Below are 22,439 nucleotides of genomic sequence, written 5' to 3' on the forward strand. Positions count from 1 at the left end.
CGACTAAACCAGGACTAAACCAGGACTAAAACCAGGACTAAAACCAGGACTAAACCAGGACTAAAGGGCTAAAGCAGGACTAAACCAGGACTAAAACAGGATTTAACAGGACTAAACCATGCCGCGCGGACCGTGTCTCCTCCTCTTCTATCAATAATATTTTTAATTTGGTTAATATTGTCTTTAAGCAGACAAAACATCTTATGTTACGATATCCCCGTGTTTGCTTCTCTACAGCAAATCAAGTAATCCAAAGTATTCGGATTACGTTACTCACTTTAAGTACCTTAATGGATTCCGTTATAAACATTTTGAGGTATGTAATCTACAACAATACATTTTAAAAGTAACCTTCCCAACACTGCTATATATATATATATATATATATATATATATATATATATATATATATATATATATATATATATATATATATATATTTTTTTTTTTTAATATTGCTTATTGATTATTGTTTTATCTCTACATCAGGCCCGGACCAAACCAGAAAGACCAGGATTCAGACCGGGACCAGACCAGGACTGAAAACGGTTAAGGAAATGGGAAAAGCAGTTTCCGTGACTGACCTGGAGTCAGTCCTTGTCTGGTACTGGTCTAAGTCCTGGTCTCAGTCCCGGTCTGGTCCCGGACCTGGTTTCGTCCTGGTTTAGTCCTGGTTCAGTCCGGAGGTGCAAATAATGAAGAAAATAGTTTTTTTCGTTTTCTTATTTTTGGTTTTATATTAAAAAACAAGTTTCTTCTTCTGCCACATTTTTCACTTTGATTTTATTAAGACTTCATTCTCGTAATATTACAACTTTATTTTAACTTCGACTTTATTCTTGTTAAATTATGACTTTATTCTTGTAAAATTACGACTTTTTCTGGCTTCGATTTTATTCTCATAATATTACGACTTTAATGTCGAAATGTTACGACTTTATTCTCGTTGCGCCAGCATCATTTTTTTTTTAATATTCCGTCGTAAGCCACTAAAATTCTGAATAAAAATAATTCAAACATCTTTTTTTCAGAGTTAAAAAATTCAAAGTGAGAAATCGTATTTAAATCGAGAAGTCGTATTTAAAATTCAAAATCTGATGGAACAAATGATCTTCCATAGTTCTGTTCGTGTTCGCCCCGCACCACGGCGCGCCCCTCCGTTTGACCCGCGCTGTTTGTTGTGCGCGCGTGGGAGGGAGAGGGGAGCGTGCCTGACACAAACGCGCGCCCCCGTGGCTCATCTCGTGGCTAGTTAGTATATATACGCGCGCTCTCGTGCTCCCCCCCCCCCCCCCCCGTCCGCGCTCCCGTGGGCGTGATGTCACAGGAAACGGTGGTTGCGTCGCGGCGCACACACGGCTCGCGCTCAGTGTGCGTGCGGAGCGTGGACTTGGTTGGATCGTCCCCGGAGCGTGTTTTTTTTTTTTTTTTTTTTCAGACCAACGGGGGGAAACTTTGAGGACTTGTGACCGCCTCGGCTGCACTCCTGCCCGGGTAAGAGCGAGCGGGGGCGCCGGGGGGGAGGGCTGGAGAGCGGAGTTTCGGACACGTTTGCGCAATGTGCTGTTTGGAGAGTTGAATCCACATTTGTCGAGCCCCCAAAAGTAGGACATGTTTGACAAGTCTCGATGCATTTACATGAACGAAGCGTGTGCGGGACCGATGGAGCATTTTCGATCTCAAACTTTTCAGATACGCGCTTCCGTGATGCTCTGCGGTGTGCACTTTTGCTGTTACACCGTTATAATCGCGTCCCCGTTATCTGTGCGGCGTGTGCGTGCGCATTTCACGATGCGGTGTATGGAACTGTACGGCGAGTTATTGATGCAAACTGTCACATGTGCAGCTGGACGTTATTGTTCGAAAATGGTGACATCTTTTTTTCACAAATCCTAACGTAAGAATATGCAGAAGTAGACACACATTGGAAAAAAAAATGTTTAGTTGCAAATAACTTTATATAGTCTAATATTTACGTGCGTAATTGTGCAATTTACGTAAGAAAAAACTTGTTGACTGAAATACGTTTTTTTTTTTTTTTTCCCCACACATTTTACATTTTATTCTTACACGATGTGAAAGTAAGTGCACAGTTGTATTTTGTATGTTGCATGGCTAATATTGCATTTTCTACCGTGTTACGATAGAATAACGTATTTACACTGCAAGATGAAGCAAAATATTGTTTTCGTTTTGCATTTTTGCCATTAAAATGCAAATTACTTGGACATTATTGGTTTAAAATGTGATAATATTGACGTGACAACAGTTTATTACGATGTTATATCGGTTTAATATCTTGTTTAAACTTCATTTGTAGCGGTTTAAATGCACAAAAACAAAAACTAAAACACGTTTCACGTATTTTCTATCCTGCATTGACACTGTAGAAAACCGTTTATTAATGGATTATAAAACGTGTTTATTGCCTTATTTTAGTTTAATGTGTTCGTCAAAAGTATCAAAAAGCAGGTACCAATTTATACCACAACTTGTGCTGAATTTGATACTCGTTTGAGCAGGTATCGATACTAAAAAAGTCACATTCGGAGGACAGAAATGATGTCGAATGATCTTGAGCTGTGTCATTTAAATCCACATGGGAATAGAAAACAAAGTAGTGCCATTTAACGTTGAAAGTGTTTTGGAAAGTGAGTGTTTTGCGTTATTATTGCGGTATCAGAATCAGTATCGAGTATCTAGTCTATGCAATTGTTGTATTGTCTTTATTAGTAGTGTTATTGAAGATGTTGCATGTTTCGTTTCGGTCTGGATGGCACCGGGAGACTCCGTTACGCGCGGACACGGGACTTCCCTGCGGTTTTACGGGCGCAGATGTTCGGGCTAAACAGAGCAGGGAGCGCGCCGACACCTTTACACTCACTTATTTATTTATTTGTTTATTTATGTGCGTGACAAAGTGGAGCACGGCGGTCACGCACGTTACGTATGAAGCTCAACTATACAAGCAGCGTTATGACAAAAAAAATAAAAAAAATAAATACTGTACAGGCTTAATGTTTGATTTTAAAGGCAGGCAGTGTTGGGAAGGTGACTTTTAAAATGTAATCCCCTACAGATTACAGATTACATACACCAAAATGTAGTTTGTAACATAATCCATGAAATTACTTAAAGTGAATAACATAATCTGAATACTTTGGATTATTTGATTTGCTGTAGAGAAGCAAATACAAGGAAATCTTCACATAAGATGTTTTGTCTGTTTAAAGAAAATAAAAAAGGCCCAGTCTTTACTTAACCGGATTAAAAATGTTATTGATAGAAGAGGAGACACGTCCACGCAGCATGATTAGTCCTGTTCAATTCTGTTTTAAACCTGGTTTTAGTCCCGGTTTAGTCCTCGTTTAGTCCTGGTTTAAACCTGGTTTTAGACCTGGTTTAGTTTCCGGCAATGAGTGGAATTACTGGGGGGGGAAAAAAAAAAAAGGGATATAGCCCGAAATGTGAAAACAGGAAAATACCACCATGTAATCCATTTACTTCTACAAAGTAACTGTAATCCAATCACCACTCTTTAAAACAGTAACAGTAACTGAATACAGTTACTCATAATTTGTACTCTGATTACATAACTCTGGTACATGTAATCTGTTACTCCCCAACACTGTGGACAGGGTATTATGCTTATTTTTGCTTTCTATCGTGTTATGACATTGTTCCCTCATCAAAAACATTCCTTAAGAGGTTTTAGATGTTGTTAGAAGCATGTTGGAGTAATTTAGCGATCTCTCCCGGGCCCTATTCAAACCCTCCTTACTATTAGCTGTATGATCTTGTACAAGGCTCCGCCCACAAGCCCTCGCTCCCACGCTCCCACGCACAGTTCTTCATAAAGATACAAAAACATAATACAAAACTGTCCACAGCGACCTGACAAAACTGATGTGATGTGCAGGAGTTTTATGAGCAGGATGCACGCTGATTGTGTTGTGATAGCGCTCTGAAGGGGAAGCGACTTAACACGGAGAGCAAAGAGAGTGTCAGAACGTCAAAAACAAAACGCAAAAAGGCAAATATCTTTTTCAGAACAACCAAACGTGACGTGGTGATCTAAATATGTGATGTGTTGATTCTCCATAGTAAATACCCAAGTAATTATCCACTCTGCAAGACGTTTCTAAAGTGCTGCATTGTTTCATAACTGGACAGAGCGTCTCATTTGTGGTAAATATGTTTTATGACGGAGCTGAGCCAAAAGGCAAAGCTCTTAATTTCCCGTCAGTGTCCGTTCCTCCCCTCACCTACGGTCATGAGCTCTGGGTAATGACCGAAAGGACGAGATCGCACTGATTCAAATGAACGCGCATGGACTCACTTCTCCACAGATCTGACCTGTAACTTAGCCTGGCGGTGTCACCTGCTTGTCTCCATGGAGCTAGAGAAGCTAAATGCCATACTGCGGGACATTGTAGGCAAAGCGATTATATGTCCATGAAGAAGAACAGACTGTAGCAGACCCTGTGACAGAAAAGTTACATCGTGCATCTTTAAGGCTCCGTTCAAACTGCAGGGTTTAAAGCTCAATTCGGATTTTTTTGTGAAATCCGACTTTTGTGAGAGGTCGTTCACATTTCCAAGTAAATGTGACTTGTATGTGATCTCCAGTGTGAACTTTAAATGCCCCAAAAGTGTCCCGCATTCCCATTAGAGGACGCAACGACGTCACACACAGCGAGTGTGCTCTGTGTTTATGGAAGTCGCCTAAACATGGATGCATCATTGAGCATCTGGACATTTTAAAGCTGCTGTTGTACCGGAGCCAGAACATGTACAGACTATTTGTTTTAAGGAGGAGATTCAGAAGGAGAAGGACGAGTTTTTTGGTCGTGGCGTTTTGTGGGACAGCGGCAGTGACGTCTGTAGAAAGAAACGTGTGAGTGCAGAGTCGCAGCCAAGAGCGGTGGGACTGAGTTCAAACACAATTTTCGTATGACAAGAAGAACGTTTGTGTACATTTGTGACGTGTAGGTGTGATGAATGTGACCTGACTGTTCAGACTGAAGTCACATGTCAAAAGATCAGATATGTATCGGTTTTAGGAGCACATGTCCAAGGCTACGTTCGACTGCAGCCTGAAGTGACCCAAATCCAATTTTTTGGCCCCTATGTTCCTGTATCTGATCTTTTAATGACAGTCTGAACCACACATATCCGATTTTTTCAAATGTGACCCAGGCCACTTGGATATGTGCTCCTAAAACCGATACATATCTGATCTTTTGACATGTGACTTCAGTCTGAACGGACAGGTCACATTCATCCACCTACACGTCAGGCTCGTGTAGGTGGGATGAGATCGCGGATAGAATTGGCTGAAATGAGTTTCTTAGAGATGGAGTGAGGAACTCAGTCACACGGGAGGAGCTCGGAGTAGAGCCGCTGCTCCTCCACGTCGAGAGGAGCGGCTGAGGGGAAGGCATCTGTTCCAGATGTTTCCTGGGCGTCTCCCTCAGGAGCTGTTCAGGGCATGTCTCACTGGGAGGAGGCCCGGGGAAGACCCAGGACACGCTGGAGGGACTATGTCTCTGGACTGGCCTGAGAATGACTTGGGGCCTTCCCGGTGGAGCTGGAGGAAGTGTCTGGGGTGAAGGAAGTCTGAGAGTCCCTGCTCAGACCTTCTGCCCGTGCGATCTGGCCTTGAATAAGCGGAAGAATATGGGTGGATGTTTTATGTCATACTGTCGAAGATTATAACCAAAGGAACAACATTTTGATGCAAAAAAACAAGCAGGAGGGTCGGGTCTGTGGAGATGCAAGCTCAGTCAAAGTTAGGGGTGTGCAAAAATATCAAAATATCGATATATTGTATCACTTAATGTGATGATACAGTATCGATATGGCGGGCTCCTGTATCGATATATCATCAAGTGGTTTTTGGTTTATTTTACTCAATTATTTTGTTAGAGCGCTTCAGTTTTTTTGTTTGTTTGTAAGAAGAAAACTTGTTTATGCGACACATTTAGTATTTTCAGTTTTCAAGATTTAAAATGTTTGCATTTCATTTTAATTTTGCACAGGAAGTGGTTTAACTTACCATCCACCCGCCCGCGGGTGATTTTCCCAAAAAAAAATTTTCACTCTGTATTTTCGCCTTCATTATTGTTTTCACTACTGGCCATACATCGTTTGAAAGCTTAATTTCTCAATAAAACAACCATATCATTTATTTTATGCCGTACAACGAGCCCAAAACGCTATAACTTAAAAATTCACATCATAATCAAAGAATAAAATATGCACATTTCTTACCTTTGAGCCGGTTCTGTCGGTCCAAAACGCGTTCAATCCATGAAAAGTTGTACTCAATAAGTCCGTAATAATCCACAGAAAAAGTTTTTTCCATAAAATAATTCCATGTGGGGAAATAATCCAAAAAACCCTCGTCCGTATGAATCGATGGATACAATGATATGAAAAAAAGTTTCTCTTCTCTCCCTTCTTCCACTGCGTTTCTAGCAGGTTTGCTAGCACTGTTGGGTACGCTTGTTTTCCTCACACTCTTAGCTTCAAAATGAGACCCTCCCCGCTGTTGTCGGTGCCGGGGTTTAGGTGGGACAAGCCGCTGAAGAAGCTAACGCACCCATCTACTTCCTGGCTTTACGCACACGCGTCATCAGTTTGTTTACGGGAAATCTCTTCAGTCATTGGATCTTCCAGAAAGTGATTGACATATTGTTTTAGCCAATCACCAGAGCTTTCAAACGGTGGGTGGGACATCCAGATGGACTTTGAAACTTGGACGCGGTGTTTTTACTTGAGAAAGCCTAAAGCTCAGAAGAATTAGTATTATAATAATAACAATTATTATTATTATATTATTATTATTATTTTGGCACAAATTTGACAATCTTGTGCCGAATTGTCATTTTGTTTACACCAAGGCTCACAGCATCAAAACCCTTTGTCCTAGAGATCTGAAATTCTACACAGTTGTTGCCAACAACTTGAACAATGAGTGTAGTGAGTCACAAATGCCTAGCATGAAGTATGACCAAGCTAAGGCCTTTATTTTTTTTTCTTTTTTTTTTTTTCGAAGCAAAAAAATATTTTTTTTTTTTTCAATTTTAATTGACTGTACTGTAGGTTAGGCAGCACTCACAGTCTTCATGTACATATCTACAGAAACTAGAAGGCCTAAGCTTTAAAATGGTGCCTCACACAAGCATGTGGGTTCTAAGGTTTTCTTTTAATAAGCTATGGCACTTGGGTATGTAGTGCTATTGTGCACACACCAAAATGAGGCGGGTGGTAACAGGTTAACAAAGACTTTTACGATCACAGCCTTGATTTAGCCTTTATTTATATCGAATCGAAAGTGTACTGTATCGAGATATGTATCGTATCGTGGCCTATGTATCGAAGTATGAATCGTATCTGCGACTTCTTAATGATACCCAGCCCTAGTCTAAGTTGGACACATCCATAATGAAAAAAACACGCTTTTATTTCAGTGTGTTTCTTCAGTTCTGGTCAGATTGTTGGTGTTGGTGCTGGTGTGGTTAGCGCCCCCTTCAGGCAGATATAAGACCATGTCCACCAGTGTCGGTCCAGAACTGAAGAAGCAACTTGGATGAACTGAGAAACATATTAGACCAAAAAAAACAAAACTGTTGAATTCAAACAAGTTGAATTTCTCCTTTGCTGTGGATTCTATTTGAACAACTGAGGGATTTTACCAACATCTGTTTTTTTGACTAAACGTTACATACTGTAGTTTTAAAAATCCAAAACACACAGATATAATAGATACATAAACTTGTATTTACAGTTTGGATCAGTTTGACGTTCATTTATCCACTGCTCCTGTGATACGATTATTTACACAGAACTTTAACATCAATGTACTTTTCCTGTTCCACATTTTAATCTCACATAATCAGTGAGAAGAGGCCAACGCTTACATAAGACTCACACTGGGACAAGCACTCAACCAGGACCAGACCAGGACCAGACCAGGACCAGACCAGACCAGGACCAGGACCAGGACCAGACCAGACCAGACCAGGACCAGACCAGGACCAGACCAGGACCAGGACCAGACCAGGACCAGACCAGACCAGGACCAGACCAGGACCAGACCAGGACCAGGACCAGACCAGACCAGGACCAGGACCAGGACCAGACCAGGACCAGACCAGGACCAGGACCAGACCAGACCAGACCAGGACCAGGACCAGACCAGACCAGACCAGGACCAGACCAGGACCAGGACCAGGACCAGGACCAGGACCAGACCAGGACCAGGACCAGACCAGGACCAGGACCAGACCAGGACCAGACCAGACCAGACCAGACCAGACCAGGACCAGACCAGGACCAGACCAGACCAGGACCAGGACCAGACCAGGACCAGACCAGGACCAGACCAGGACCAGGACCAGGACCAGGACCAGACCAGACCAGACCAGACCAGGACCAGGACCAGACCAGGACCAGACCAGGACCAGACCAGGACTACCAGGACCAGGACCAGACCAGGACCAGGACCAGGACCAGGACCAGACCAGACCAGGACCAGACCAGGACTACACCAGGACCAGGACCAGGACCAGACCAGGACCAGACCAGGACCAGACCAGGACCAGGACCAGACCAGGACAGACCAGGACCAGGACAGACCAGGACCAGGACCAGGACCAGACCAGGACCACCAGGACCAGACCAGGACCAGGACTACACCAGGACTACACCAGGACCAGACCAGGACCAGACCAGGACCAGGACCAGACCAGGACTACACCAGGACCAGGACTACACCAGGACCAGGACCAGACCAGAATCTGAACCAGGACTAGACCAGGACGAGACCAGCACTACACCAGGACTACACCAGGACTAGAGCAGGACTACACCAGGATTTGAACCAGGACTAGACTAGGATCTGAACCAGGACTAAACCAGGACTAAACCAAGATCTGAACCAGTACTAGACCAGGGTCTGAACCAGGACTAGACTAGGATGTGTACCAGGACTAAACTTGGACCAGGACTAGACCAGGATCTGGACCTGGACTAAACTAAGACCAGGACTAAGCAACAATCCAAACCGGGACTTAAACCAGGACCAGGACTAGACCAGGACTAAACTAGGACCAGATCAGGACTAGACCAGTATCTGAAACAGGACCAGGATTTGAACTTGGACTAAACTAGAATCTGTTTGATCCAAACCGGGACTAAACTAGCCCTAGACCAGGACGAGCACTAGACGTGGACCAGGACTAGACCCGGAGCTGAGGTGGAGAGTAGGATTGTCCTGTGGGTCTGTTGTTGGTGTGTGAGAGTGAGAGTGTGTGAGTGTGTGAGTGTGTGAGTGTGTGAGTGTGTGAGTGTGAGTGTGTGAGTGTGAGTGTGTGAGAGTGTGTGAGTGTGTGAGTGTGTGAGAGTGAGTGTGTGAGAGTGTGAGAGTGTGTGAGTGTGTGAGTGTGTGTGTGAGTGTGTGAGTGTGAGTCCTGCGTCAGAGCAGAGTCATTACAGGAGGACAGGGACACACGGACACGAGACGAGGACGACTGGGACTGAGCTCGGCCCAGATACACAAACACTTACAACACAACACAATAGTTCATTTACACACACATCAGAGTCTGCGGGTTAAATAACTCCACACAGTTAAATAACTCCAGCTCATTCTAGTGCATCCATCATGAAGTAAAAAAATAAAAATAAAATAACTAAAAAAATAAAATTATAAAATGATAAAATATATATAAATAAATAAATGCATGAAGAAAATTGCAAATAAATGAATATAAAAATAAATACATATATTTAAAAAAGAAAAAATATATGAATAAACACATAAAATAAATAAATATATAAATTCATCATTAAAAATATAAAAATAAATAAATACATAAACATGTATACAAATAAATAAAATCAATGTATAATAAAAATATGTGTTAAATATAATAGAATAATAAAGAAAATAAATACATGAATAATAAAAAAAATCGTAAATAAATCAGTCAGAAAAAATATTTAAAAAATTTTATACAAATAGCTCATTCTAGTGCATCCATCATGAAGTTAAAATAAATAAATGAATAAATAAATAAATAAATGAACAGTTAAAAAAAAGAAAGAAAGAAAAAAAAATTAAAAAGAAATTAAAAAAGAAAAAACAAAACAAAAGTGCACTATGTAAACTTTCTGGTTGTGGATTCATCACCTGCTTGTTTCTATGGAGATATCATTGCTCTGCCTGGAATGTTCCACAGTGTGACATTAAACAGATCTGCTTTACATTTATTCAATTACAGGTGGTTTTATCTACACAGATCTGACCTGTAACTTGGTCTGGTTTAGTCTCCATGAAGATAGAAAGATTTAAAACCAAACCGTGAAACATTCCAGACACAGACATCTCCATGGAGAAAAGTGTTTGACTCATCCTCATCATTTGACTATTTGACTAACTATAAACTAAAACTGCATTGCTTTTATTTTAGAAGTGTTTTTTTAAATGTCATTTTTTGTTGGGCAGCCTCACTTTTTCTTTGTTTAGTCAGAACATAAACTTTTCTCAGTCTGAGCAGCTCGTCAAAACAATGATATTTATGCTTTTTATAAGACATACAATTAATATTATGCAGAATTGTGTTTGACATTTTGGCCAGACCTTCCACAATATTTTCTATTTCTCACGTGGCCCCATGGAAAAAATAATTGCCTACTCCTGTATTATGGTCTGATTTGTATAAAGCAGATTTCAAAGAGACGGTGTTGATAGGAAAACTCAGACGGTGTCAAATTTAAACAGCCGTTTTATGAACAGACCGAAGATGAGGGCTCAGACTGTAAACATGTTATGCAGACGAGGAATACCAGGGCTGGGCTTTTACACACTACACAAATAACGCTTGATCCAAAATGGAAAATCAGACACTAATCAAGAATTACATAAAGCTATTGTGTAGCCTATGTACTTTATTAGGCTATAGAAAAGGTAGAAACTAAAAAAAACAAAAAAAAAAAAAACATGAAGAACTGGGCCTATATCTCCACAGTTGCCCTTGGGCAGATTGACAAAACCATGTCTTACACTCGGCACAAATGTCACCACCTACACACACATACTATATTTGAGCATAGGAAAGGGTGTTGAAGTGATTTGCCCAGGGACACAATAACACCGGGGGTCAGAGTTGTAGTTGAACCACCAGATATGCAGTTATGAAACAAGCCATTATCTGTCAGATGATCAAAAGTATTGAAAATCAGATACTAAATGATCCTAAACCTGATGTAGAAACTAGATGCTCATCTGAAGAAGTGTCGATGCTAAAAAAATTGAATTTGCAGGACAGAAATGAAGGTGTCCTGAAAGTCAAAGTACAACCATTTAATGTAGAAAACCACATTCTGTTGTCTTCAGGAGTCGTTTTATTCTCATTGTGGTATCAGAATCAGTATTGAATATCGTGTCTGTTCCTTAGTGTCGAAATTGTGTTTGAAATTTTAGTATCATGACAATTCCACTTTGTACACCGCAAAAAGTCATATCTATGTAAATTTAAATGACTCAGATTAAAACATTGAAGTTGATTTCAGTAGATGTGAAGGAAAATGATCTACCAATGGAAAAAAAATATATATATATATATATATATATATATATATATATATATATATATATATATATATATATAATTTAAAGTGCAGAGGGTTCTTATTTTTCTTATCTCTGACGTAACAAGATGATTGAATAAATAAATTAATCATAGTATTTATAGAGCGTCTTTCAAAACACCCACAGCACTTGACAGATCATTGTTCATTCCAGAGGTGGGACCAAGTTGTTGTTTTGCAAGTTTCAAGTAAGTCTCAAGTCTCTGACCTCAAGTCTGAGTCAAGTCCCAAGTCAAATACAAGTCCAAGTCAAGTCTCGAGTCACTGGCCCATAAGTCCAAGTCAAGTCCAAGTCGTCTGCTTTGAGCATCAAGTCATTTCAAGTCTTTAAACCAAAGTGCCAAATATAGTTTAGATTTTTGCAATTTATGTGAATTTTTAAACTAAATTGTTCTTAAAAAATCATAGTATGTTTATATATGAGTATTTTATGTATGAGTATGAGTATTTAAGAGTTGTAGAAATTAATTTATTTCAATTTTTCCTTTTTAAATTGGCAAGACAAGATCTTAGTGTGAGTCATTACAGTCAGAATAGAAAGAATTCAGATTTAAAAGTGCTTCTCAACTCTTCTCAAGTCACAGGCCTCATGTCCAAGTCGAGTCCCAAGTCTTAGTCCATTTTATCAGGTCAAGTTTCAAGTCCTAAAAATAGTGAATATGTGAAATTGACTTAAATCAAAATAAAACTTTCTTAATTCAAGTCATTGTAACTTATTTTTAAGATTTTGGTTTTTTATTGCTCAAAAGTACATGCACTGTTATTCTGAGCAGATGTCGCCTCTCCGCAGATCCGACCTGTAGCTTGGCCTCCAGGTGAGTTGAACGCTGCGCTGTGGAGACCAGCCGCAGACCCTCCACTAGAAAAGTTACACAATGCACCTTTAACCCCAATGACAAATCCTTTGGCATGAATGGACACGAGGGGTGAGAGAGGAGACAGATGTGGAGGCAGAGCTGGAGTCTTTGGGCACATGTGGAGGTTTGACGGACGTGTGCTCGCTGCAGGAACGTGTGGGCGAAAAAAACGAATAAATTAAACGAAGGAGCGTTAGAAGAACTTTTTCAAATCTGTTCGACTTCACAAGTGATTCACACGATGTCTTGTCTTGTGCAGATTCACGGGTGGATTTCAGATTCTAGAATGTGATGATGTCATGCTCCCAGACGAGGGCGAGACACACATCTCCCCGCCGATACTCTGCAGCTGCTGTCGTCAACATTCCCTCTGGGTGTGATGTTGGGATGCACCAATACTAGAGACGGGCATTCGATTAAATATTCTTAATCTGTCATCAGGAGAATTAACAATAGATTTCCTATTAATCATTAGCATTTTTATATAAAAATCATTATTATTACTTTTACTAATCTGCATAATAAACTCAACTTTACAACATATAAACCATAACAACTCTAGATCCACATCAGCCCGTTTTATATTATCATCTGTTTAATGCAGCTTTGACACATGTGTTTACATTTTACAGAAACAAAACTTAAAACCACATGACTCATTTGCAGAAACTATAAACTCTGATAAAAACAGCTCTTTCCTTGTGCGCTGATGTGGTTCAGCTTCTGTCGGACTAAAGGACACGACTCGACACAACTGACAGAGGGATGATGATGATGATGATGATGATGATGATGATGTTGATGATGTTGATGTTGGTGATGATGTTGATGATGATGTTGATGTTGATGATGATGATGATGATGTTGATGATGATGGTGAGTGTGTTCTGTGTGTGTGTCGTGTTGGAGATGGTTCATGTTTTCAGAGATCAGACGTGTGCAGGTTTACTGCAGATCTTTATTTAACATCATTTCACTTTATTTATGTTGGTCACTTGATTTATTTTGCTTCTGTTGTGATGAAAAGACTGAAAAGTGTTTGTCTTTTGGACACATGTGACTCAACTTTATGTTGCAGTAAGTGGGATACTGTGTTTACATGCACCATGACCAAACCAGAACACTTAAAAAACCTGATCATCCCCGGGACGCTGATGTGCTGTAAACACACTCACTGTGTGGAACAGTGTCTCCAAGGAGCCAGGGTCCAAACTTGGGACTGTGAGACACAACTGCAGTGTTTGTGTCAGACGCAGCCTCGTCTCCTCACACTACACACTAGGGATGGGCATGATTAATCGATTAATCGATAATTGATCATTAAGAATTTCATCGATTACGTTAATTTTAATCGACAAACCTGAATGTATGTTGCTGTGTGTAGTGTGACCAAACAGGTGTGTACATGTGTCTCTGCATCAGAAGGAGCGAGACACAAACAGTGGGTCAGTCTGCAACGTACCGAAGCACAAATGTGGATTTAACGATGATTTGTCCGTTGCGTTCGGGACAAGTGTGAGTCCATGTGCACAGTGAACAAAGCAGCACATATGTTTCAGTGTCCAGTGGGAAAAAGTTTTACCAGGTGAGAGTCGCTTAATGTCGATGATGAGTCTCCACCTCCCTCCCCCCGTACGCTGTCCTGGTTTTGACAAACGCAAATCTGGTCACACTGACCTGTATTCACCTGAGTCATGTCTTTTAATCCAACAGAAGTTGAACCACATCAGCGACACAAGAGCTGGAGTTTTATCTTCGCTTAGTTTATGCAAATTAGCGACTCAGTATTTTTCGTTTCTGTGAGAGTTGAACAAAACTGAATTAAACACATTATAATCTCAAACGGGCTGATGTGGCTCTAGAGTGGTTACGGTTTATATGTCGTAAAGTTGAATTTATTTATGCAGATTAGTGCAGATAGTAATAATAATGATGATCATTTTAATATAAAAACGTTAATGATTAATCGATAATCGATCGTTAATTCTTCCGACGATTGATTAAGAAAAGTTCATTGAATGCCCATCCCTAGTCCACACAACAACATACATTCAGTTTGTCCATTAAAAATGAACGTGATCAACAAAACTGCTTTAGTTGGCTAACCATGCCCATCCCTAAATGATACCGATACTCGTACTTCCTTAATATACTTGTACTTGTACTCGTTAAACATTTGTTGATACTGTGCACCAGTAACACTGTTACACGACACATTATGCAGTGTCCTATAACTGGGAGATTCTGATCATCACTGGGATCTGTGTCAGTCTTTAGTAACTTTCTTTTGATTCACTTTTCCACAGCCTCAGATCGTTTCTCTTCACTAGTTTTGTGGAGTTTTGTTGAAGCCGCTGTCGTCAACTGAGCGGAAATGGATGAAATTTCCCCCAAAATAATAATTCATAATTTTAGAAATAAACTCGCACAAATGAAAACTTTTACAGCACAAAACAGCTCAAATGAAATACAAACGTGTCATATAATTTTCTGTCTGCTTTGAGGCCTGTTTCACATTTTAAGGGTCTGGATGACGTCATCAGTCCAAAATAAAACTGTTCACATCTTAAGAACTAAACTTTTTTCAGCACAAAACAGCACAAACGACTGACTCCGTTTTGTGTCGTTTTCGAGCATTTTGAAGTTTCCTGGGGCCTGGTTGACAACAGTTTGACCTGTAAAAGAATCATTAATATTTCCAAAACTAAAACAGCACAAACCAAACTTTTTGCAGCACAAAGAAGCACAAATGATTGACAGAGTTTTTGTGTATGTTTGCGTTTGATTTGCCAACTTCACGTAGGTCTCCACTTCTCCTCCACGCCTGCTCTCTCTCCACATCTCTATCTCTTCTTTATTACCCTCCTACATTTTCTTTTCTCTCCCTTTTGCTCTCCACATCTCCACTCTCCCTGTCTCTTCCAGCTCCTTTATTTCTCTACCTTCTCTCTCTTTCTTTTCGTCAGTCTTCACTCCGTCTTTCTCAGCTGTCAGTACATTTGTGACATATGGTAAATCCCGGCTTCTCACTGGATCTCAGTATAAATATTTAGCCCGTTTAGAGTACCAGGCCCAAACCGGGACTAGAACCGGACTTTTCCAGATCTAAACCAGGACTAGAACCGGTCTAATCTAGATCTGAACCAAACGGTGATCTAACTGACTCTAAATAAACCCGCTCTAAACCGTCACTGTTCATGGAATTTAAAAAAAAACAAAAAAAAAAACAACAAAACAGCAGATGTGAGGTAATTGGTGGATTGTTTCCGTTCTCTACCTCCCTCTCCATCCCTCTTTCCTCTCTCTCTCTCCTCTGTGTTCTCCCTGGGCTTCCCCTGTCACCTCCTTCTCTCCTCTCTTCTGTCCGTTCTCCCTGGGTTCCTCCACTCTTCCTTCCTTCCTTCCTTTCCTCCATCCCTCTCTTCTCTCTCTCTCTACTCTATCCCTGCTCCCTTCTCGCTCTCCTCTCCTCTGTCTCTCCGTGCACCCCGGGCTCCTCCTGTCATCCGTCGCTCTTTCCCTATCTTCCCTTCCTCTCTCCATTCTCCCTGAGCTCGTGCTGTCACCTCTTTCACTCCTCTCTCTCTCTCCTATCTCCCTCTCTCCTCTCTCCCTCTCTCCTCTCGTCCCTGGGCTTGTGCTGTCTCTCTCTCTCCTCCCTCTCTCTTCTCCTCCCTGGGCTCGTGCTGTCTCTTTCTCTCCTCCCTCTCTCCTCTCGTCCCTGGGCTCGTGCTGTCTCTCTCTCTCCTCCCTCTCTCTTCTCGTCCCTGGGCTCGTGCTGTCTCTCTCTCTCCTCCCTCTCTCCTCTCGTCCCTGGGCTCGTGCTGTCTCTCTCTCTCTCTCCCTCTCTCTTCTCGTCCCTGGGCTCGTGCTGTCTCTCTCCTCTCCTCCCTCTCTCCTCTCGTCCCTGGGCTCGTGCTGTCTCTCTCTCTCTCCTCCCTCTCTCCTCTCGTCCCTGGCTCGTGCTGTCTCTCTCTCCTCCTCTCTCCTCTCGTCCCTGGGCTCGTGCTGTCTCTCTCTCTCCTCCCTCTCTCTTCTCGTCCCTGGGCTCGTGCTGTCTCTCTCTCTCCTCCCTCTCTCCTCTCGTCCCTCTCTCGTCTCTCCTCTCCTCTCTCTCTCGTCCTGGGCTCGTGCTGTCTCTCCTCCCTCTCTCTCTCTCTCTCTCCTCCCTCTCTCCTCTCGTCCCTGGGCTCGTGCTGTCTCTCTCTCCTCCCTCTCTCCTCTCGTCCCTGGGCTCGTGCTGTCACCTCTTAATGAGCTCTCTTCATCTGTGTTTCCGTGTGCTGGGGCGCCGCATTGCGGTGCACCCGGCTCCTCTCGCTCCTCTCGCTCTTCACTGTTTAGCTTTTCTTTTTCCGTACATTCTAGTCCTGTTTCTGTCCTGTTTTGGTGAAAGACTCTGTTTTGTCCTGATCCGGCAGGTTTGGGGACCGTCCGTTTTTTTGCACACTCAGCAGAAGTGCCAGAATCACAATGAGGCGTTCGCTGTAGGAAACCAGAGACATGAGAGGAAATAGCAAAAATACTCTTTCATAAACGGTCAGGTTGTGTTTTGCCTGCAGTGTCTTGTTAGTGTAAATGTGATGGGCCCATCGCTGTAACAAAACCAGCGACGGTAAACCTGAACAAGACTTAAGATCTGGAGGTGGTCCCACTGCTCCTGACACGCTTAACCCAGAGACACTGAAGGACGGGTCAAGTGCAGGTCTAACCCAGAGCCCCTGATCTCAGCACTAACACAAGTGTGGGGCGTGGAGCTCTAAACCTGAGGCGTGTTGTCCCTGAACATGAGGTGGAGTGGAGTAGAGTGAGGGCAGGTGTGGAGCATTCAGTGAAATGACAGAATCAAACGAGTTCACTGAAAAACAACGTGCAACATTCTCAAGACGTCTTTTATTTGGGATTGTATCTGGATGATAAATGCTTAACATTTGTAACATATTCGTGTGCGGGAGTCGTCCGGATGCCCTCCCACAGCCCCTCGCCCGCTCCCTGTATCGCCTCAGCTCTGATCTACAGTTTGGTTTGATGTGGATCTGTACAAAAGCTGCTCGTTCACATGAGGCCGTTTACAGCGATGTCCTCAAGTCTGTTTTCTTACTCTGTCTGTGTCCTAATGCTGCCATGTCAGATTTCCTCACATCCTCATACAATTTCTGTCATCAGCTACATTTAATTTTGTGACCAAATTATTCCCAATGTGCCGCTTTGGTTAGTTTATAAAGTTAGTCGGCAGTAGGTAGACGACCATCAGAACTGTAGAAAACTGTGCACATCAGCGTGTGCAGTCAGTGAAGCTCAGGGCTGTGACAGTGGAGCAGACTCACATATTGTACTGTACGTGCTGCTCTCTGCAGCAGTGGTCAGTAAAGCTTTGTACAGTGACTCAAGGGACGAACAGTTCCCACCGAGCACTGGTCTGTACAGACAGGCAGGTCGAGCAGTCACCCTCCTCGTGTGTTCATGCTTTAATTCATGTCTGTGCACAAAGTGGTAACATCAGAAATATTTACAATAAATGTATTCCACAATTGGCGAGACATCCACCTGTGTGTGACCAAATGCAGTGGACACCTGTGAGGATGTGAGCGGTCAGTAGAGGCAGTGGTGGACACTCGTACCCCAGGTGAGTCCGTGGGAGTGGACTGTGGGACAGACGGGAGTGGGAGCGAGAAGCTGCGAGTCTGCTGGGTTGGGGAGAGCATGAGAGCTGCGTAATGGGAGGCAAACGAAATGAAGAACGCAGAGAAAACTAAAAAGTTTGACGGTGTGTGTGTGCACGGGCTTACAGGGGTGTGTGCATGGAGTGCCCATCCATCATTCTTTATTCTTTGTGCCTCTGCTGGTGTGCACTTACATCGTGGGGCTCCAGAGCTGTTTTGTTTTACTCAGAAATAATTAAATGCCACAGTGGTCACAGATTGGTTCAGATGTCATCTCCATATGTGACTTGTACCGTCCCACTCCAGCCTCCAGCAGAGAAGACCAACCTGGACACGTTCGCTTCTTAACACTTGCACTAGTGATAAGATCATGGCCAAGATCAGGCCCAGGGACACTTAAGGATGGGTCAAATGCAGGTTTAACTCCCTGTATTTGATCAGTGCCACATTTCAATGTCCCTGCAGCAGTGATTATCCACAGTGCAGAGCCTGGGGACCTGTTTTCACATCTTAACACCAGGCTGAAGGTTTGGCCTCTACTGTGTAATTGTGTCGTCACGATACCAAACAATTTGATTTTTATACTAAGGAATAAACTGGATGGTCAGTACTGATTCTGATCCAACAATGACAATTACAAACACATTTTTTTTAGACAACAGAATGTGAGTTTCAACATTAAAGTACTTCCTTTTTACATTACAATGTCAAAGAAAACCAAAACATTATTAATCGATACAAAGAGAAAACAAATTATTTTTGCCCCAATTGTTTTTTCACCCAGTGTTTTGCTGATCTGATCTGGGAATTGAACTAATGACCTCGTTGCTGGGAGGCAGTAACATCTCCAACACTTTGCCAACACCATTCTGTGTTATCTGGACTCCTGGAGCGTTTTGTCCTTTTCTTTTCCGTAAGTTTGTTTCCTGTTTCACACCTGAGGCCTTTGTTCCCGCACGAATCTGAATCTCACACACACACACACACACACACAGACACACACACACACACACACACACACAGACACACTCACACACAGCGCTCACCTTTCACGACAGCACAATAACACCACAAAACCTGAGGCCAGTGAACGCACCACACCACTGTGTTTACAAGCACAAGCGCTGATCTGATTGTGATCTGATTTCTGGAGTAATCAGATTATTCACATTTCACATAAAGCTGTAATAAAGTAACTGTCCTTTTGTCAAAACGAGCTGATGTTTGTATCTGGGATGAAGTATGATTTGTGTTTTATGATTGTGCAGGTTAAACATTTCTTTATTTCATCATCTGGAGTCACATTTTCAACTTTAATAGCTCGACTTAAAGGTGCACTGTGTAATTTTTCTGGTGTCCTCTGGTTGTTTGTTTCTATGGAGAGATTATAGCGTTGCCTGGAATGTTCCACAGTGTTAATGTATTAAACACATCTGTCTCCTTGGTTCTTTATGAACTGATAACACTCACAGCTTGTTTATTGGAAGGTTTTCAAATGATTTACAGTTATATTTTAGATTACATTTGACTTGAAAGATATTAGGATGGTTTTATTCCACTTACAGAAATGAATCGTGACTCTGGACTCAATCCGGACTCGGGCATTATGTTCTGATCAGGTATCGGATAAATAATATATGTATATAACACACAGCAGACAAGTTTTTCTCAAGGACGTCCAGTCAGTGTGACTGTCTGTCCCAGCACCTGCTGTAGTAGAGGTGCACTTACACTGGGACTTTTGGGTTGTGTCGTGCTCGGGGGCTGTTACCTGTGGTTCTCTGGCTCGTGTTCACACCTGCGTGGCCAATGGCATCATTGCATGGTGCTGTTTGTTGCAAACAAAACAAACAGCGCTGTTGTGCAGTGGAGCTGGCGCTATTGGCGGTGAGGGTCCGTCCAGCGGCACGAGGTGTCTGTTGAGCGGTGGGACCGATGTTGCGGTTTGTGCTTCGCGGTGGGTTTGTGGGGGAGAGAGGCTGTGGGGCTTCTGTCATCTCGTTTTTATTTGGTAAGATTTTGTATTATTTGGATTTCATAGACGAGCCTAAATGTTTCAAACATAATGCACATGCAAACATATAATATCAAATATACAAAGTGTAGATTGTGCAGAGTCGAGTCTCAGGTCTGATCTGGATTCTGGTTCCTGTTTTGTCCAGTTCATTAAGTTTACTAAGTTACACATTCCAAGACCAGACTGTGGTAAAAGTAAAGATTTTCAACAATGATGGTTCATGGTTAGAAAAGTTAATAAAAAAAATTCAAGTTTTGGACATTTGATTTTTCACACTAAGTTCAGCCCAAATACGACACAATACGAAAATCAACACAATCTGATCTCCCCCACACATCCTGGATCTTATTCTTTGCTCTTTGTTCATTTTATAATGTTTTATAGAAGTATCAGATCAGGACTCTGTATCGGCAGATACTCAAAATCAAAGGAGAAATGTGATCGGGACATCCCTAAGATAAGTAACTACTAAACAAAAAAGTAAGGAGAGTCAAAATCCTATGGGGGGGGTCACTTTACTATAGTGCTATGTTCACCCCAGGGTCAAGATACTATCTCACACAGGAATCGTTGAAACACAGAATATGACTCTTCGCTGATTGGCTGGTGCCCCAACTCACACTTCCTGGGTTTTTTGCAAACGGTCTAGTGTATTCTGATTCCTGATCTAGTCACTGGAGAGAAATGAAATTGAGCCGAGGCACTAGTTGGCCCCAGTCTGACTAAGAGAAAAGAGCAATGATCTAGAAGTCATCTGGACCAGTAGCTTTTTTCTGAACTTTTTGTTGATGTAAAAGCTGTTAAGTCTGTTGGCGATTCTCATAAATTATACAGAAAGTCTCGTGTACGATTATTGTCTTCCCTTTTCATCACAATATGTCATTTTGTCGTGTAGTGTTTAAGAGTTAGAACGTGTGAAATTCGTGCCGGGAGAGTGTGCTGGTCTGAAATCCACCTGGACTCTTTCGTGTCTTGTCTTTGTTTGGTATAATTCAAACTCCGGTCCACGATGATGTGCCGCTCACACGCTGCCTCCTCTTCGGTCTTTTTCTGTTGTGCGTTGCCCGCGGCGATGCCTTTGTGAGATAAACAAACCTCTGACTTCCTGATTACTGCGTGGGAGGGGTCCTGAACGCACCGCGAGGCCTTCACCGAGCCTGGGGTTTTACAGCGCTGAACGAGAGCTGAGCCAGGACTAAAACAGGACTGAAGCAGGACTAAAACAGGACTAAACCAGGACTGAAACAGGACTAAACCAGGACTGAAACCAGGACTAAACCAGGACTGAAACAGGACTGAAACAGGACTAAACCAGGACTAAACCAAGACTAAACCAGGACTGAAACAGGACTGAAACAGGACTAGACCAGGACTAAACCAGGACCTAAACAGGACTAGACCAGGACTAAAACAGGACTAAACCAGGATGAAAATAGGACTGAACAGGACTAAAACAGGCCTGAATCCGAACTAAACCCAAACTGAACCAGGACCAAATAAAGAATAAACCTGGACTATACTGATGAGACATTAGCATTAGTGTTGCCACAAATGAAAACAAAATATCATATATTTTGTCGTTAAAGTGCATAAAACAGGAAGTGACAGTTCAGAAATGAACTCTGTGGGAGTTAAATGTCAACAGTTCAGTAAAGTTGAACCAGCGCATTATTTGTTTGGAATTTGCTTCACAAACTTGTAATTAATTTTACGGCTCAATCTTTGGGTCGGAATAATGCCCCCGGTTTCTGAAACCGGTTTAGTCCTGGTTCAGTCCCGGTTTAGTTCTGATTTAGACCCAGTTTAGTCCTGGTTCAGTCCTGGTTTAGACCTGTTTAATTTTTGCATTAGTGCTTGGTTAAGATCTTTTCTTAATCCTGGTTTAGATCAAGTTTAGACCTAGTTTAGTCCTGGTTTAGATCTGGTTTAAACCTGGTTTAGTCCTGTTTTAGTTTTGGTTTCGTCCTGGTTTAGTCCTAGTTTAGACTTGGTTTAGTTCTAATTCAGTCCTGGTTTAAACTTCGTTTAGTCCTGGATTCGTTTTGGATTAGTGCTTGGTTGTGATCTGTTTTTAATCCTGGTTTAGTTTTGTTTTGGTCCTGGTTGAGCCCTGGTCCAGTCCTGGTCCAGTCCTTGGTCAAGTCCTGGTTTAGTTCTGGTTTAGTCCTTGGTTAAGATCTTTTAAATCCTCGTTTAGTCCTGGTCCAGTCTTAGTCCAGTCCTTAGTCTAATCCTGGTTTAGTC

General features: G+C 42.1%; 1 protein-coding gene across 2 annotated transcripts in view; it reads left to right on the forward strand.

Moving 5' to 3' along the window:
• The first annotated feature begins 1,374 nt into the window (after positions 1-1,374).
• calcrla (calcitonin receptor-like a) overlaps positions 1,375-22,439 on the forward strand; it is a 125,930-nt gene continuing 104,865 nt past the window's right edge. Inside the window, exons 1-2 of one of the 2 annotated variants that reach the window (XM_055147926.1) lie at positions 1,429-1,494; positions 18,963-19,091. In XM_055147926.1, coding sequence (XP_055003901.1) covers positions 18,995-19,091 — 97 coding nt within the window. In that variant the 5' untranslated portion in view covers positions 1,429-1,494; positions 18,963-18,994. Of the gene's footprint in view, positions 1,495-18,962; positions 19,092-22,439 lie in introns of both variants that reach the window. The other variant, XM_055147977.1, reaches the window with a different exon arrangement.

The sequence above is a fragment of the Boleophthalmus pectinirostris genome, unplaced genomic scaffold (genome assembly GCF_026225935.1).
Source record: "Boleophthalmus pectinirostris isolate CB_2022bp ecotype Guang Dong unplaced genomic scaffold, ASM2622593v1 HiC_scaffold_1, whole genome shotgun sequence".
Classification (NCBI taxonomy): Eukaryota; Metazoa; Chordata; class Actinopteri; order Gobiiformes; family Gobiidae; genus Boleophthalmus; species Boleophthalmus pectinirostris.